The 17,897-nt window shown below is 42.0% G+C and overlaps 1 protein-coding gene across 1 annotated transcript in view; it reads left to right on the top strand.

The window, feature by feature from the left end:
* The window catches only part of THSD7B (thrombospondin type 1 domain containing 7B), a 900,946-nt gene that overhangs the window by 491,872 nt on the left and 391,177 nt on the right, over window positions 1–17,897 (top strand). The window contains exon 10 of the mRNA XM_032638606.1: window positions 1,278–1,393. Coding sequence (XP_032494497.1) covers window positions 1,278–1,393 — 116 coding nt within the window. The remainder of the gene's footprint in view (window positions 1–1,277; window positions 1,394–17,897) is intronic.

Below are 17,897 nucleotides of genomic sequence, written 5' to 3'. Positions count from 1 at the left end.
TGGATCCATTACTTATTCTTTCAGCACCTCAGTTCATCATCTGAAAATGAAGATTATAATGCCTTTCACTGCTGTCCTTAGGAATAAATGAAAGAAAGTGGGAAAAGCACTTCACTCACCACTGACTATCCAATACCAAAGTTCATGCTCTCAGGCTTTATACACACTGCATCTCTGTGCTTTATAAGAAATTTATAGGAAAAAGAATTTTAAAATGCAAATATAAGTTGCAGAGTGCTTTCCTGTTTTTCCTCTTAGCATATCACTGCTTTATAAGATAATAAATGTGGATTTTAGCCCCCTGCACTCATAAAAAGAAGCAGATAAGCATGCAAATAAAAACAAAAACTTGGGCTTCCCTGGTGGCGCAGTGGTTGGGAGTCCGCCTGCAGATGCAGGGGACGCGGGTTCGTGCCCCGATCCGGGAAGATCCCACGTGCCGCGGAGCGGCTGGGCCCGTGAGCCATGGCCGCTGAGCCTGCGCGTCCGGAGCCTGTGCTCCACAATGGGAGAGACCACAGCAGTGAGAGGCCCGCATACCGCAAAAAAAAAACCAAAAAAAACTTGCTTGCCATTTTCTGAGACTTTAGTTCTTCCAAGTGATTATGCATCCACTGACTACGTTCCTCCCAAGTCTGAATATTACATTATCAGCAAAATATCAGAATTGAAATGTTTCACTTGTTAGTGTGTTTGTTATTTGCAGGCAAACATACTATTCTCACGTCTTGCTTATTCTAACTCATCAATTTACATGTTCTAAAAAGACACCTGCCAATTACTTCAATATTCTAAAATCATGTTAATTATCAAATATGTATATTATTTTCAGTGGTCTTCACTGTTTTTTGTTTCCCAGTATATCCACATGTTGCCTTGTACAATATCACTGAATTGATGTATTACCCTGGATAAAACACTTTTCAAAAAATATATCAGATTTGTCCACTCTGAAAAAAATCAAATGTTATTTGAATTCATGCAATGGGGAGAAATTCACTTAGGATTTGTCTTTCATTGGTTTCAGCGATTGTTATTCCTTTCCTGGTCTAGTGAAAAATATTTTGGTCTCTGGATCAAGGGAGATGAAGTCTGTTTTGTGCTCTGCCTCTGGCTCTGAGCCCTTGGGCAAGTAGCTTCTCCTCCTGGGTCTTTCTTCCCACGTGTGTAAAAGGAACAACAGGGTCTCAGTGTTTTCAGTTCTGAAATCCTATGGTTCTAGGCCAAACCACTTACCTTCTCCAGGAAATATTGATCTGGTCTCTTCACATTGGCAGATGTCCGGAATCTACTCGGCCGGAAACAGTACGCCCTTGCCTGCTCCCGTGCAAAAAAGACTGTCTTGTGACCGCCTTCAGTGAGTGGACGCCCTGCCCGAGGCTGTGCCAACCAGGTAGGTGGACGCTATTTTCTCAGTGTTTTCTTTCCTTCCTGATCTCCTGAATGCCTCTCCCACTGCTAAATAAGCGAGAGATGGTGGTATGGGGGCTCCCTTCCTTTCCATTTGCATGTCACCCTGGGAGCAAAGTTTGTGACATTTGTAAATGAAGTCTTGGATTTCCAGATCCATTAAGATTTGGCAGGGAAAACATATTACATGCCATTATTTTACAGGTGTGCGTTGTAGGGGTCCTCATCTTCTATTAACCCTGTTGTGGCATTTTGAACGGCCATTCAAACGTGGTTCCTTATAAAGCATGAATACCATCACAGTTCCTTTGTGGCTCCTGTGTGCTTAAGCCTGACTCAGGTATCTTCATTAGAATGTAGGGCCTTAAACACTATATGCACTTCACTGATAAATATAAGCCTACAGAAGAATAGGGGCCAATACATTAAAAAGTGTTGAACAGGTACAGACATTGGCAATATATGATTTCTATTTCTTTACTCTTTAACGGTGATGCTTTATACATCTGGGTGTATTTGGAGTGCTGTGATTCAGTTTACTTAATAGCTAAGTCCTAATAAACACACAGGAGAACCTTTGTAAAATTATTGCCTTTCTTAGACAAGGTCTTTTCCCCTACACTTATTTCAGTCCCGTGATGGAGCTAGAACACGTGGAGATCCAAAAACTCCTAGTCCCAAAGTTCCGTTCTGGCCTAAGACCTAAACTTCATAACTTGGTCCATTTCCCCTAGTCTGACACCCTAGCCTTGGTCCTATGGATCATACCACTGTCATAGCAAGAAAAGGCACATCCAGGAAAAGGAAGGATGGAAGAATATTGACCCTAGTGCTCAGAGTAAAATGAGTCTCATCCACACCTCCCTGGCCTTGTCTTGGCTGTCACGTCCTCTCAAGCACGGCCTGGCTCTCACTGTATCTCTGCACTAGCCTCCTGCAAGAAGGGAGAGGGAAGCGTGCAGTTCTGCGAAGAGACAACCTGCCACAAAGATTGAGATTACTAACACTTTTCCTCGGAAAATTCCGGCCCTGTGCATCTAGGATCCCCCAGTTGCTCTTTGACTCCCACATCTTCGTGGCGGTGGCATGACAATATAGCCAATATTGACACAGATCTGCCTGCCACTTCAAACCGCCTCTCAGTGATTGTCAAGGGGGTTATGACAGCTCTTGGAGATGGTCATCATCGGTATCTTGTATTTCAGTGATGGGGCACCTGCGTAAGGTTTTCTAACTGCCATTTCAACTGTCCTTTGTCAGTGTTAACCGAGTAGCATCCAGTAAACTTTGCTTATGGAGAGAATCAGAACTAAATGTGTGGAATACAAAAGAGCTTTGAAAATACAGTGGAATGTTTATCTGATCTTTTGAGGGGTGGAGATAGCAATCTCTTCCAGAGGCGCTCCAAAACTTATTTTCTTAAATGAAAATTCAAAGTGATTGATCTGGATAAACAGGGTTTGTAGAGTAGCCAGGGGAATGTCATTTCCAGACAGAGTAGGACAGAAAAGCTGTGATCTCTATTCTGAACCATTTGAAAGGTAACATCTAGCAGGTTGGCTTTTGAAATTTTAATAGTAATGTACCTGCAAAACATTCAAGCTCTTAAAGATAAACACTGGGAAAATGCAAGAAGATAAAATAATCTATGATGATGGAGTTCTGAATCACCTGGAAGCATTATTAAAAGGCAGATTTTCAACTCCATGACTAGATATTCTGACTCAATAACTATGGGATGTTTCCAAAAATTTGTGTTGTAAGAAGCTGAATGGTGATGTATTTTGGGTAGGCATGGGGCAGGCAGTTCTATCGTCGTTCCAAGCCTTTGCACCTGCCCTGTGTGGTGCTGGAGCTGTGTTCAGCTGCGCTTCCTTCTTGGTCCTCTGACCTCTAGATCAGCAGGGACCCGCTATAGCAGCCTTTCCCCGGGAACGTTGTGTTCATCTCCTAGACAGCAGTAGACCCTCCCCATGCACTTTACTGACTAGGTCATCCCACAGCATCCTGTTGCCTTTGCTAGAGTTGCCTTTGCTGGAGTGTACGTCCACAAGTGCAGGGACCACTTCTGTCATCTTCACCACTAGATCCTCTAATCCCAGCATAGTAAAAGGTAGAGTTGTCACTCAATTAATATGTTTTGAATGGACAGATGTCCTGTGAAGAGAGAGAAGAGTGTGGTTTTGAATCCAGGCAGTAGATTCTCTGCTCTCGGGAACATCCTTCAAAAGATACTTTGGGAAATAGTGTTTTAAAGCAGTACTGGTCAAAATGAAATGCTTTTACAAGTCCCTGGGGGATCTAATTAAAATGTACGTTCTAATTCAGTATACCTGGACCTGGAATTAGACCTTTCTACAAGCGCCAAGGTGATAACCTGTATGTTGATTACAAAGCTCCAGGTAGAGGTGGGGTTAGGCACTTTTTAGCAAGGCAGTGACATGGTCAGAGTTATAAAGTGAAAAGAGTGGACTAGGGACAGACCAACAGGTGGGGACACAGGTAGATCGGGGTGTGGGGTGGAGTGAAGTGGCTTAACCTAAACTGAGAGATCAAGAGAAGGATGGGCCTGAGTAGGTGGCAACCTCCACTAATGAGGATGGGGGAACTCTTTTGCACCTGTGGTTTCAGGTTGCGTCATCGAAGTGGAGAAGAGCTTATACTCCTAGTCCCTAAATTTGGCTGCACAATGGAATCACCTAGAGATTTCTTAAATATCCCAATGCATGGGGCCTGCTCCAAGGTATTACGATTTAATAGGTTTTTGGTATGACCAGGGAATCACTTGATTATGTGAATCCCAAACCAAATCCATTCTGAACGTCTCAGAAAGCCAAGGTGGTTTCCCAGGGGCAGAGTGTACCAGGAGTGATTTGTGTGTTAGTAATGGGTGAGTTCTATGAGGTTTTATTTGCTTCTGGCTGTGTTCATGATCTAAAAATCCTTACAACTTAAAAGTATTCTCAAGCCATGAACAATCTCTAGCTAGTGGCTAGCCTTGCTTCCTGTCTTCTTATTCCTGTTCATCTGAGTCTCTCCTTAAAGGATGAATGGTGGTCCCACATTCTTCGAAGAAGATCAAATAACTCTCAACCTGTGGCGCTCCTGTGGACTCTCCAAATTTTAAGTCCCAGCAAAAAATTAGCCAAGTGATCAAGAACCATTCTTTGGTGATGTTCTTACTAATTTCTCTATTCTTCCTTCAGCCTATAACGCAAATACCTGCATAACTACTCAATACCGTTTGCCTAATAATAGCTACAGTTTGTTCATTGTAGAGGTAGCCCCATGGAGTTTTTTCAATACACAGATGCCTCACCTCATCCTACGTTAGAATCTCTTCACGTTGAAGGGAACTTTGCAGTATTAAAACTCACCATAAGTGACTCTTACACGTGGGCAGGGATGAGGCACGCTCATTTAGTGCTTTATCCTTTCAGGGTATCTTCAAATACATTTATCAATTATCATTGATAATTGTTTGCCTGGGTAATATTGGAAATTAATTATCTTGGCCACTGATCTCACAACTATCACATTTAATGTTTTTACTTTGAAGTCACAAATCAGTACTGATTTTCCAAGATTTCTCTCAAGCTACCTTTAAAGGAGCTCACTTTATATTTTCAACACTTAATAATACAAATTTCAGACATCTACATAAATTAATATAATGCTAATATAAAATATTACTGATTAGTAGAATGCACTCTTATGCAGCCATCACCAAGTAAAAATTACCATCCGCTCATGGCCACCCTTGTTTTGCTTGTTTTACTGTTACCCCCCTTTTTACTGCCAGTGGCTAATTTTGTCATGATTCCCAGATGTGTATATCACTTCCATGGAAGGGAAAAATATGTAAGAGGTAAAGTTATTAGACACTTGAGTGGATAAAATGTGGCATATTCAAAATAGGTCTTTCTGTAAATTCCTAGAAACCATGGAGCTAATGATTAATTATTTGTCAGTCTTAATAATTTAAGGCTGAGGGAGCTCCTTTAACTTTCATCTCTAAGGGGCCTGCTGGCGAGCAGTGTCATGGCAATAGGAAGGCCGAAGGCAAACTACTGCTGGGAATTGCTAGGCAACCTTATTTGGTGGGATCCTTTGCTCCTGCGTCAAACCTCCTGGAGTTACATCTTGAGTTTCCAGTGTCAAAGACAGTAATGTTTTTTTAATGTCCAGGTGGTGTACTATTTGGTGGTGAAGAACATGGCACCTCAAGTTAGACTTCCTTGGTTCAAATCCGATCTTTGCTGTACAAGTCGTATTAGATGCACTTTAAACTTCGTTGTGTTTCAGTTTTCTCCTTTCTAAAATGAGGTAATATTGGCACCCAATTCATAGGATTAAATGAGAATAGGACACATGGCAGCAATTTTGACGATGATGTAAGTTCCTTAAGACTGGGGAACTTGTGTCTTTTATTTTGTTGCTATCCTGCATTGTCTAGTCATCCATGTGCTGGTATAATGCACTTGTTTCCATGTCTGTATTTTTCTTAGATTATAAAATCTAGAAGGCACATGATGGGTGTTTAGTAATTGTTGAATGAATGACTAAATGAACTCCATATCTGTCTTACTACCAGCTCTAATTCCTAAAGATTTTGCTTCCATTTAGATGAAATCAAAGCATTAACAGAGTGTTCAGTGCGTCCAGGCCAATTAGGGGAAGAGGTATTGGTCATTCAGAATGTCAAATAGGTCAAAAATCACCTTTCTCCCACTCAAAGGCATACTAACATCAGCCTCTCTCTTTACTTACTCCTTTCAAGTGCATATGGTCCCTTCCTTCCCCCCTAAGGCCCATCATCTGTACTTTTCTCCACCTGGGAAATAGAGGATGGAGTACTAATTTATACCCAAAGAACGAAGAGTCGGGACTTCCCTGGTAGCGCAGTGGTTAAGAATCTGCCTGCCAGTGCAGGGACACGGGTTCGAGCCCTGGTCCAGGAAGATACCACATGCCGTGGAGCAACTAAGCCCTTGCACCGCAACTACTGAGCCTGCACTCTAGAGCCCGCAAGCCACAACTGCTGAGCCCGCACGCCACAACTACTGAAGCCTGCCCGCCTAGAGCCTGTGCTCCGCAACAAGAGAAGCCACCGTAATGAGAAGCCTGCACATCGCAACTAAGAGTAGCCCCCCACTCGCCACAACTAGAGAAAGCCCACGTGCAGCAACGAAGACTCAACGCAGCCAAAAATAAATTAATTAATTAATTTTTAAAAATCTTAGGAATTGTTTAAAAAAAAAAAAAGAATGAAGAGTCTCTTGTGTTTGAGTAATGAAGATTTGGGTCCTGGAACACCAGCCCCCAAAATAGTGTTGAAGGCAATATAATCATCTAATGACTTTCCTTGAGAAAGTGACTTAATTTAAATCTAGGTTACAACCTCTATAAATTTTGGACGTTTTCTATTCCCAAGTGTTTTTGAAAAACTAAATAAAATAAGATGTGTATCTTACATATACATCCCAAGCCACAGCCCCAATACACAGAGTATAGGTGCCTTTGTTTTTATAGGCTCCATTGGGGAGGATGTGCCCCCTTTAGTCTATAATTTAAAGCCTAGAGATCACTACATAGCCCCAGTACTCAGAACACCACTGGGTTATGAGGGGAGCTGCTGCTCAGAGGGCGGGGCTTTTAATGGGCGTTACCCACACCCCTCGCTCAGAGCGAATATTAGTCCACTTAATAGCTGACTGGGTCGCCTTCTCAGTCCACACTCTTCCTCCTACCCTCTAGCCCCCCTTCTTTCTGGACCAGAGATTGATGTGTATTTACAGGGACCTGGAGTTCACAGTATCGCCAGCTGGGATTTTTCTTTACTTCCTCCAGTGGCCCCAGGTGGTAGATCTAGAGCCAGGGTTGGAATCCAGATTTCTCTGACCTGAGAGACTGCCTGATTTCATGCCACAACAAGCCCTGTTTTCACAGAGGCACAGCTCATCTTCCTTGTTTACTAGCAATTCAAGGATTCAGAGCCAGGTACTCTCAAACCTGAGGCACAGGCTCTGTACAGCACAGATCTGTCACACAGAGCTTTCACGTGTGCTCTCTCATTGACCATCAGGGCAGTTTCGTGATAAAGGAACAGCCGTTCTCTTAGTCCTATTCCATAAAAGAAGCAACGGGATCTTCAAGGGAAGCCCTCCTGGCCACCTCGTCCAACAGGAGCAAAGACCAGGTCCAAATACCCAGTTTAAATTAAACTTGCTACGCTGCTTTGCCTGGTGAGCCTGTAAAGTTACAGGAAAAAAATCTAGACAAGTTCAAACGCTTATTGCTAAAAGCCTGTAACTTCTACTTTGCTTCACATCACTGCCTCTTCCTATCAAAGTGATAATAGCTATAATTTATTGACATACATTGTCCTATTTGTTACCTCACGTTTATATGGAAAGGACTATTACGACCCCATCTTACATAGGAGGACATAGAGGCTTAGCTGTGGGTCCCAAGATTGCAAAGCGAATAAATGGCAAAAGCACGAGGAAGCCTAGGCTCTTAACCACTCATTCGGTAGCAGGTATTTGCTGAACCATCACTGTGTTCTAGACGCTGTGTTAAGTACTGTAAGTATAGGTGTAAAGTGGTGAGGAAAACGCACACAGCCCTCTGCTGTGGTGAGTGCCGTCTAGTGACGGAAGATGGAGGCATTGAATATATAATTGCCTAAATGAATATGCAGTTACAAAATATAGTATGCGCTCTGCAGAGCTTCAAGGAGCTATAAGGAAAGGTAGTAAGGAAAATCAGAATTCCACCCTGCCTAGAGTACCTTTCTCATCTCTACTCATTGCCCGTCTTACCAGATGTAAAGCCCCACCTTCTCCAGAGAACTTGGCCTGATCCTTCTGCTGGAAATAACCACTTCTCACTCCTGAGTCTCATAACGCTGTCTGAATGGCTTGCATTCTCACTCTTGGTAAACGTGTTTTGGGTCCCTCCGAAGAGACACGAAGTCTTTGAGAGCTAAACCGTTTTCAGTTTTCTTTCCCAAAATGCCTCATAAGAAACTTAACACAGAATAGAATTCAGTATATCTGTGTCAAATAAATGGATGCTAGTTAGAACTTACGTGCTTAAGCAAAACCTCACAGACTGCTGAAAGGAAAGGTGATCTGCCTTTACAACTGAATATCTTCTGTAACACGTGATGATGGCGGCAATAGAAGATGTGGGATTTCGGGAATCAAATCTGTCTCTGGTTTCCTGGCAAATGTGGTTAAAGTGGAAACACATTCCGTCCCTTGTATTCATTCATTCATTCACTCACTCATTCATTCAGTCATTCTTTTGTGCAGTCAGTCTGTTCTTTTGGTTATTAATATTTCAATGAAGTCGTAAGCAAAGGCTATTTGATTGCTAATTCCTAAAAATAATTTCCTACTGGAACTCCACATTTTAACTGAGGTCATCAACTGAGGCAATATGTCTATAGGAAGTGCATTAAAGTCATAGAGTCTTTTTAATATATGACTGAAGGGTATGATGTTGAAATGCAGAATTACGGTCATGTGCAGTCTTTCAGTGGCCTGGATTGTTTAAGGGGTAAAACTTAGAATAGTTTGAACAAGTTTCTAAAAGTGTGGCCCATGGAATTCTAGCTCAGAATTACCTGGAATGCTTGTTAAAACCCTAAGAGATTCTGATTTTGAAGTCAGGATTGGGGCCTCCAAATCTGCATTTTCAAACCAACTGCCTTAGTCATTTTAAGAAACATTAACCTTTGAGGACCACTGACCTGTAGAAATATTTAATTTAACTATGAGCCAATGGATTCTTTAAAAAAGGTGTAACTTCCCTCTACAGTATTGTTCTAATCAAGTCTATTTTGGTTTTCAAGAATCAAAGGTTTTTCTGTGAAGCTTTCCAATCTACAGTAAGTAAAAAGAGGCTTATTGGGAAGTTAGAACAGGAAATCTCACAGATGTCCGAAAATAAGAAAAAGAAAATTTATGGACACATAATAACTAGAAATGCAAACAGGAGCTGAGGGTTCTCTCTTCAACTGTCAGAATCAGTGTGATTCTTCCATCTCTGCTTCTCTGCGTATACCTGCTGTCCTGCCCCTTCTAACAGGCTTCCTTTGAATCTCTACTCTCATAAGTAGCAGTTATAGAGCCCAAGAATGACTCTCTAGTCCTTACTCTACAAAACACCAGGGAAGTCAAGAACCCAGCACCCATAGAAGCTTCCTTCCCTTCAGGGTCTTTATTCTGCTTACCAAGTAAGAGAGTCTGATGGCCCAGTTTGTATCAGATTGGTCCTTCAATCACGCAGCAGCCTGTGGATTCATCAGCCCCCTTCAGGTCAGGAGGTATCTGGAAGGGGAAGGGGACAGTGGTGCTGGAAGGCAGCAGGAACCGGTAGGGACACTGATTGTTCACCGCTGAGACCAGCCTCTCCAGGACATCCATGCTCAGCCCTTTGGGAGAGAACTCAGACCCTGACTCCCTTCACTTCCTTAGGTTTCTGTCCATCCCTCTCAGTGCTGAACTATATAGGCAGAGGAGTGCAGAACCTGCCCGCCTGCTTCCACCACAAACATCATCCTCTTTTCACTTCAAAGTTTCAGCTCAGGAAGAGAGCTGTCGTAAATTAAGTAGAAATCTAGAAAAGGAAAATGAAGCTCCAGGGGTTATAAATGCAGTCGAATGACAGCTTCATGTAGAACAGAAACTGGGAGGAGGGAGAAGGCACTCACCCTGGGCGTGATCTGAGCCAGAAAGTTTACTTCAAACAAACAAAATATGGAGTCTCCGTGTACTTTGAATTCATATCAAAATACGTATGCTATTGTTCCTATCCATTGTCTATCATAAACAGTGTTGTCTTGGCTGTCTTTTAAAAAAAAAGCAGGGCTTCCCTGGTGGCACAGTGGTTGAGAGTCGATGCAGGGGACACGGGTTCGTGCCTTGGTCCGGGAAGATCCCGCGTACCGCGGAGCAGCTGGGCCCGTGAGCCATGGCTGCTGAGCCTGCGCGTCCAGAGCCTGTGCTCCGCAACGGGAGAGACCACAAAAGTGAGAGGCCCGCGTACAGCAAAAAAAAAAAAAGCTAACATACCAAACAAAATCAAATCAATAAAAAAGCAAACAAAAGAATCGAATGTAGATTTGATGCATGAGGTTCTTCTGTCTTTTACGCCTGGAATCCACTGTTATGCCTTCTAGTCTGCATCTAAAAGTTGCTTTCAAACACTATTTCTCTTCATTCAACAGTCAAGCTACATTACCATAAATAAATCCTGTGGCTTACATGGATGTTCATAATGGTTTATTGTTAGCAAAAGTCTGTGTTTCCTTGAATGTGAATGCTCTTTGTTGTCAAAATGTTTTTACTTCCGGCTGGTTTCTTTCTCATATCTCTAGAATTCTCTTCAGACAATACAATGCAACACAATGTAATCCTTATTTCCCTATAGAGGTGAATGAGTTGCCTTTCAGAAATCAAGGTACCCATTCTAATTAGAAGTTTATTTTTAGACTTTCAGTGTACTTTCTACAAAGAAATAGAATAAATTAGTTTTGCTTTAGCTGGAGTGTTACTTTCAGTTTATTAAATAGTTTTCTACAATTAAAAAGAAGGAATTAATTATTTTTCACTTCCTTGGCTTTGGTCCAATTTTAAGATGACTTTCAATGAAAGCATGGTTTCAGGAGGTTTTGACTCATTGGTTTTTGACTCATGGTGGTAGATTTATGAATGATTTAATTTGTATTACTAAAACAAAGCCTAGAGTTAGAGTTAAATGTTGTGATCTTAATATGTCAACTTGGAACTACAGATTTTATAAGTCAGCTTGCTCCCTAGGGTTTTCTTATCCTATGTGAAGAGGCTACCTCAGCAATAGTTGCTCAGTTGAGAATACCCACGTTGTCCTCTGATTCATACTTTGCCTTCCTTGGGTAAATTGTAGGATTTGTGAGTACCCAAGCCCAAGCCACAAAAATTGTTAATTTTATAAACAGAAGATACTTAGTGCTGTGTATGTGTGTGTGTGTGTGTGTGCACATATGTGTGAGGAGAAAATGAGAGAGAGGGAGAAAGAGAGAGACACACACTCTTCTAGCAGGACAATAATAGAGTTTAGTAAATACATATTGTATTACATTGCATGGAACATGAAATAACATTTTACGTGACCAACAAGCTCACATGGGGTTTTAGACTTTGAGGGGGGGTGTCTATCTTTTCTCACCTATTTTCCCCCTCCCAAATTCAGTAACAAATGAGTTCGTCAAAGCAGAGGGAGATCAAAATATTAGCTCATTCTCAACCCTAGAATTAGACAGACTTGGGCTTCCCTGGTGGTACAGTGGTTGAGAGTCCATCTGCCGATGCAGGGGACACGGGTTCATGCCCCGGTCCGGGAAGATCCCACATGCCACGGAGCGGCTGGGCCCGTGAGCCATGGCCGCTGAGCCTGCGCGTCTGGAGCCTGTGCTCTGCAATGGGAGAGGCCACACAACAGTGAGAGGCCTGCATAGCGCAAAAAAAAAAAAAAAAAAAAAAGAGAAAAGAATTAGACAGACTTAACTACCAGATCACAGCCCCTGATGGACACCTAAAAACTTGAATAAGTCTGGTTAAAAACAGATCAGAATACGTGCATCCTCCGAGCAGATGTATCCCGAAGAAAGAGAAGGCGAGAGAAAGAAGAGCCATGTCTGTACACTTCTTTCTCGCAAAGTCATGATTTAGGGGCCACTTATCCTTCCCAAAGGAGACATAAGTACGGGAGGTAGAGCGGGTCCAGGGATGATGAGGGCTGTAGAAGTGGACCTCCCCTCACATGGTCGAAATCATCAGGAGGCTTCATCCTCACCGTCTCTTTCTAATAGGCGACTTTGTGAACTCAAGCCCTACCTTCCACTGTTTAAATTCCTGTGGTTATACTCGCCCCCTTTCTTTTTTAAAAACAATTTTTTTTTGGCCGTGCCGTGCAGCTTGTTGGATCTTAGTTCCTCAGATTCCTAGAGATTGAACCCGGACCCTCAGCAGTGAAAGCGTGCAGTCCTAACCACTGGACGGCCAGGGAATTCCCTGGCCTCCTTTCTGACCAAGCTTGTTCTATCTTGCTCAGGCTTTCATTTGCTATTCCTTCTCCCTAAAGTGTTCTTCTCCCAGCCTTTAGCATGGGTACCTTTCGATCAACGCTTTGTTTTCAGTTCAAATGCCATATCTCAGAGAGTCTTTGTCTGACTACCTTAGAAATCACCTTCTTCCCCTTCTCTTTCTTGTTCATCACCCCGTGTTAGTTTCCTCACTGCACTGCCCAGTCTCCCAGCTAGAACATAAGCTCTCTGTCTTGTTCACTGTTTAGAAACACATAAACTCTTTGTCTTGTTCACTGTTTAGAAACTCATAAGCTCTTTGTCTTGTTCACTGTTTAGAAACACTGAAACGCTGCCACAAAGTAAGTGCCTAAAGGGTTATTGAATGAATGAGAACGGACGAAGGTATCATTCATTCAGGGAAGCTTTGCATAGGGCTGACTATACCAAGTTTTGTGCCAACTGCTAGTAGCATTAAGATGAATAAGATGAGGTTACTTTAATCGGGGGGCTTTTTATTAGGGGATTCAAGTATGTAAACATATTCTTTTATAACAAGAATGAGCACAGGGTATTAAATAGCCAGGAGGAGGGTGTCTTGCTTTAGCTAAGTGGTTAGAGGAGACAAGATTTGGTAGATCAGGAGTTTCCAGGTTAACATGGACTACAAGTATCTTAAAGATAGAAGAGGGGATGTGTGTGAAGAGGCTTGGCAGCATGAAAATCCATTTTAATTAAACGAGTTACAGGTAGCTTGTGTTGCTTGAGTTGTATAGTTCATATGGGAGAGTGATAAGAAATAGGCCTAGAGAGACATACAGGAGCCAGCTCATGAAGAGATTTGTGTCTTTCTAAGAAGTATGGACATTACCTGGAATTCTGATAGACAAGTTAAATTTTAAGCATGGGTGTGATAAAATCAGACTCGTGTTTTAGGGAAAAGAAAATAGTACAGAAAATAATGAAGTTAAACAGCATTGGAAACCATTGGGAAAAGTGTGAGACTGTTCAATTATCTGGCCAAGAAATGAGGAGAATCTGTTTTCTTGAATAAAAATAAAATGTGGGGCTTCCCTGGTGGCGCAGTGGTTGAGAGTCCGCCTGCCGATGCAGGGGACACGGGTTCGTGCCCCGGTCTGGGAGGATCCCACATGCCGCGGAGCGGCTGGGCCCGTGAGCCATGGCCGCTGAGCCTGCGCGTCCGGAGCCTGTCCTCCGCAACGGGAGAGGCCACAACAGTGAGAGGCCCGCGTAACGCATAAAAAAAAAAAAAAAAAAAAAAAAAAAAAAAAATGTGTAGGTAAGCGTATAGATTTCCATAACTCAACATTGTTTAATAGCATGTCTTCATGACCCGGAGTGGACTGAGTTCTTCGCCCATCCTGTGGAGTTCACGTAACTGGCTTATTATGTAAATCCTTTCCGGCTCAAGATATTTCAGTGCTAAGAGAGAAACACACAGTAAGCAACTGTCAACTCCAGGATGGAGCAAACCCTTCCTAGTCACCTCTCTGAGTATATACTTCCAAGGAGGAAAATGAGCCCAAAGACAAAGAGGTTTTCACTAATTCACCACATCACCATCATCTGTTCTTATCAGGGACCAGCAATATAACTTGCAGGGCCCAGTGCAAAACGAAAACGTGAGTGCCTTGCTCAAAAATTACTAACACATTTTAGCTGCAGGAGAGCATTAAACCAAGAGCCCCACTGAGCCTGTGTGAACCCGCACGGATCATATGCCCATGGTGCTGGTCCTGGTGCTCATAGGCTTCCTCTAGGGGCCAAGGATCCTAACTGACTTGGAGTTTTGATTCCTGGGAACAGTTGTCACACCCCGTGACTATGACATTAACCCAGATTATTGGATTACCGTTGTATTGGATTGCAATTCTTGCAGGTGGCTGAGAATGTTGAAGGAGCAGAGGGCTTTGCAACAAAGTGGGGGAGGGTGACAGCAAAGCAAAGCAGGTAAGAACACAGGCTCAGGACCCAGACTGCTTGGGTTTCACGTCTTCTCTCTATCACTTTACTGGCACCTTGGACAAGGTACCAAACCTCTCGGTGCCTCCATTTTCTGACCTGAAAAATGGGAATGATGAGAGTAACTGTGGTTTAGGATTGTTATGAGGATTGAGTTGATTCATGTAAAACACTTGGCAAGTGAATGAAACATGGTAAGTGCTTGGGTCTTTTTTCTTCTTCTTCTTCTTATTTTTTTAATTTTTGCAGTATGTGGGCCTCTCACTGTTGTGGCCTCTCCCGTTGCGGAGCACAGGCTCCAGGCGCACAGGCTTAGCGGCCATGGCTCACGGGGCCAGCCGCTCCGCGGCATGTGGGATCTTCCCGGACCGGGGCACAAACCCGCGTCCCCTGCATCGGCAGGCAGACTCTCAACCACTGCGCCAGCAGGGAAGCCCTTTTCTTATTATTTTGGAGATTGTATTCTGAAGAGTGAAGCTTACTTGGTTCCGTGTAATGCAAATATTACCATTCAGGGTACGGTTTGTCATTCAGTGAGCAGAAATACTTAATTTCAGCGTAGTTAAATTTACCAATCATTTACTTTATGATTTTCATTTTTGTGTTTTAAGATATTTTTTCCTATCCCAAAGACATAAAGTTTCCCTATCTTTACCTTTGGAAAATTTTACGTATGTCTGTAATAATTCATTTTATGTATGATATTAGATAAGAATCCAATTTCTTTTTCCATGTGGAGGCACTGACCTTTTCTATCTTCCCTTTACACCCCAGTATACCCAGTGATCTAGCCACTCTTGTCTCCCTTTTTCTTTCTGGAATTTGACTCTGGGCCTTTGCAAATATTATTCACTCTGCCTAGACTTCTCTTTCCTTACATATTATACAGATGACCCCCCCAACCTCCTTCATGTTCCAGCTCAAATATTCCCTTTTCATTGAGGCTTTTAAGTTTAAAATTACCCCCTAACACACACACACACATTCCCTAGCACTCCCTTCTACATTTTGTTCTGTTTTGTTTTTTGGCTTTTTGCACATCATTTAATTGCCATATGAAACACTAAATATTTGACACTTATTTTGTATTTGTCTCCCTCCACTAGAATGTAAAGTCTATGAGTACAGGAATAATGTTTTTCTTTTGCTGTATTCTCAATTTCTAGAACAGTATCTCCTCCCTAGAGGATTTCAGTATTCCACTTCCAGAATAATCCAGAACACCTTATGAACAGTTATGTCTTATGTATTCTTCTTCCAGAGAGAATAGTGAAAATTCCAGCTCCACATGTATATTAATTGTAGGCATCTGATTAGCAAATCTCTGGGTGACTTCTTTTTTTTCTATTCCTTCTAGAACCAAGGCCAAGACAGACAAGCACCCCACTTTTCTCTCTGTCAAAACAGGTGATTTCCCAGTCCACACACTAAGGGATTCAGGCTTTTTGCACGCACGCGTGTGTGTGTGTGTGTGTGTGTGTGTGTGTGTGTGTAGGGGAGAATACTCTGGCCACAGGCTTTGTCTCTTGTTCCCTGATTTATGACATCCATTAAAAGCCAGGCTCTTACCATCAGCAATGGAGAAATTTTCCCAAAAGCCAGTACTCCAAAATTTTTCCTTAATGTCCAATTTTTAAACAATGCATTCATAAAATATTTTAAACTCATTTCAAAGAGAATTGCAAAGGAAACAAAAAGAAAAGGAGGAGGCTCCTATAGGACATATCAGCCAATTGTAGCCCAGTTAACAACTGGACCCAAATTGCAGCTCAATGACAGTTGGGTGTTTATAAGTATTTTAGGGTAATTGGTATTAATATTTCTATGTATGATAGTGTTCCTATGGTTTTGTTTAAAAAAGAGCCCTTATCTTTTATAAATCTGTCCTGAAATATTTACAGATGAAATTATATGATGTCAGAATGTTCTTTGAAATAATTTGGGTGTGAATAAGTGGGTAGGGGTATAGATGAAACCAGCTTGGCATATAATTATTGCAGCTGATGGATGGATACATTGGGTGTATTTAATATGTTTGAAAATTTCCAAAATTTAAAAAGATAAACATTTTCAAATGAATTAAAAAACAAACTTCTCCAGCAATCTATTATTTTTCTATGCCAGCAGAGTTTCTCCAGACATGTTCTCTGCCTCATGGGTAGAAACTAATATCTCCAACTTCCCTTTTAAGAAAATAAATATTTGGTCGATGTTTATATGTTCATGCAGACATGACCGTCACTCATTCATCCTTTTATTTATTCAGCAATCATTCATTAGTTGTCTACCAGGTTTTACATGCTACAACAAGACCTGAGGAGGCTTACTGTTTGGAGGCCGAAAGAGGCAAGAAGGCAACAGGATACAGAGCAGATTTTGTAGAAGCAGAGGGAAGGAAGCATGGCGGGAGGGCCCCTTGGCTGAGGGTTGGGTGGGAAAGACTTGAAAGAGATGATCCTCTGTTGGGTCTCAAAGAAATCTGAGGGGTTATATAGATGAAGAGGGAGAGGAAATGCACTTACCCTGTCCTCCAAACTAACCTGTCTACCACACTAACCTGTCTACCAATTAACAATTTTATGTACTTACCGGATGCCAAATGCTGAGCTAACGCCTTTACATCCATCGCTTTATCTAATTCTTCTTCTTCAAAGTCCCAAAGAAGGTATTCTAGTTATTTCCCTTTGCGACACCAGGAGATAAGTAATTTTCCCAAGTTCACAAACCTGGGATTCTAGATTCCCTGATTCTAAAGTTAGTGGTGTTATTCCATCAACACTTAGCCAAAAAAGGAATTTCGAAATGTAGTGACTTTAGGTTGACACTGCAAAGCAAAACAGCAAGACGGGTGATAGCATGTACCTCATGCATAAAAGGGATAATTAGTGTTAATATTTATAGTTGAATGAAAAACGGTCGGTTTGCCTTCACACTTATTTTTCTTTAACTTGTTTTACCACGATTCCCAAACCAAAAAGTTTAATATCATAACTGATATTAATGTGTGACTGACTCCCCACAGGTTACATTTCAGGTAAATTAATTTTTACATGTAGACACATCCTGGAAAGGGTGTTGCAAAAAGTTGCAGAAACCAGGATTTATGTGGTTGAGCCATCACGAGCGATGGTGCATTTACAACATAGCAGACTCCATCCATACAGCAAATGGCCAAGTGATACATTTCACTCTTGTAAAAAGTTTGGAGGATCTGAAGTTTCCAGCTGAAGTTTCTATCTCTGAAGCCTCTGAGGTTTGTGCCCCTGAGTTGTGTTCTTACTATGCTATGAAACATGAGCTTGACCTGGAAACCCTTCTGTCCTTTAGCTGTCAGCACAATGCTGGACATGAATCGCATCCTTTCATGCCCATGAAAGCGTAAAGCATTAACGGGATAGGGCAGCACGTATTTATCTAAAAGTATTTTTCT

The sequence above is a fragment of the Phocoena sinus genome, chromosome 7 (genome assembly GCF_008692025.1).
Source record: "Phocoena sinus isolate mPhoSin1 chromosome 7, mPhoSin1.pri, whole genome shotgun sequence".
Lineage (NCBI taxonomy): Eukaryota > Metazoa > Chordata > Mammalia > Artiodactyla > Phocoenidae > Phocoena > Phocoena sinus.
The sequence above is the reverse complement of the archived record's forward strand: the minus strand, read 5'-3'. Positions and strand labels throughout refer to the sequence as shown.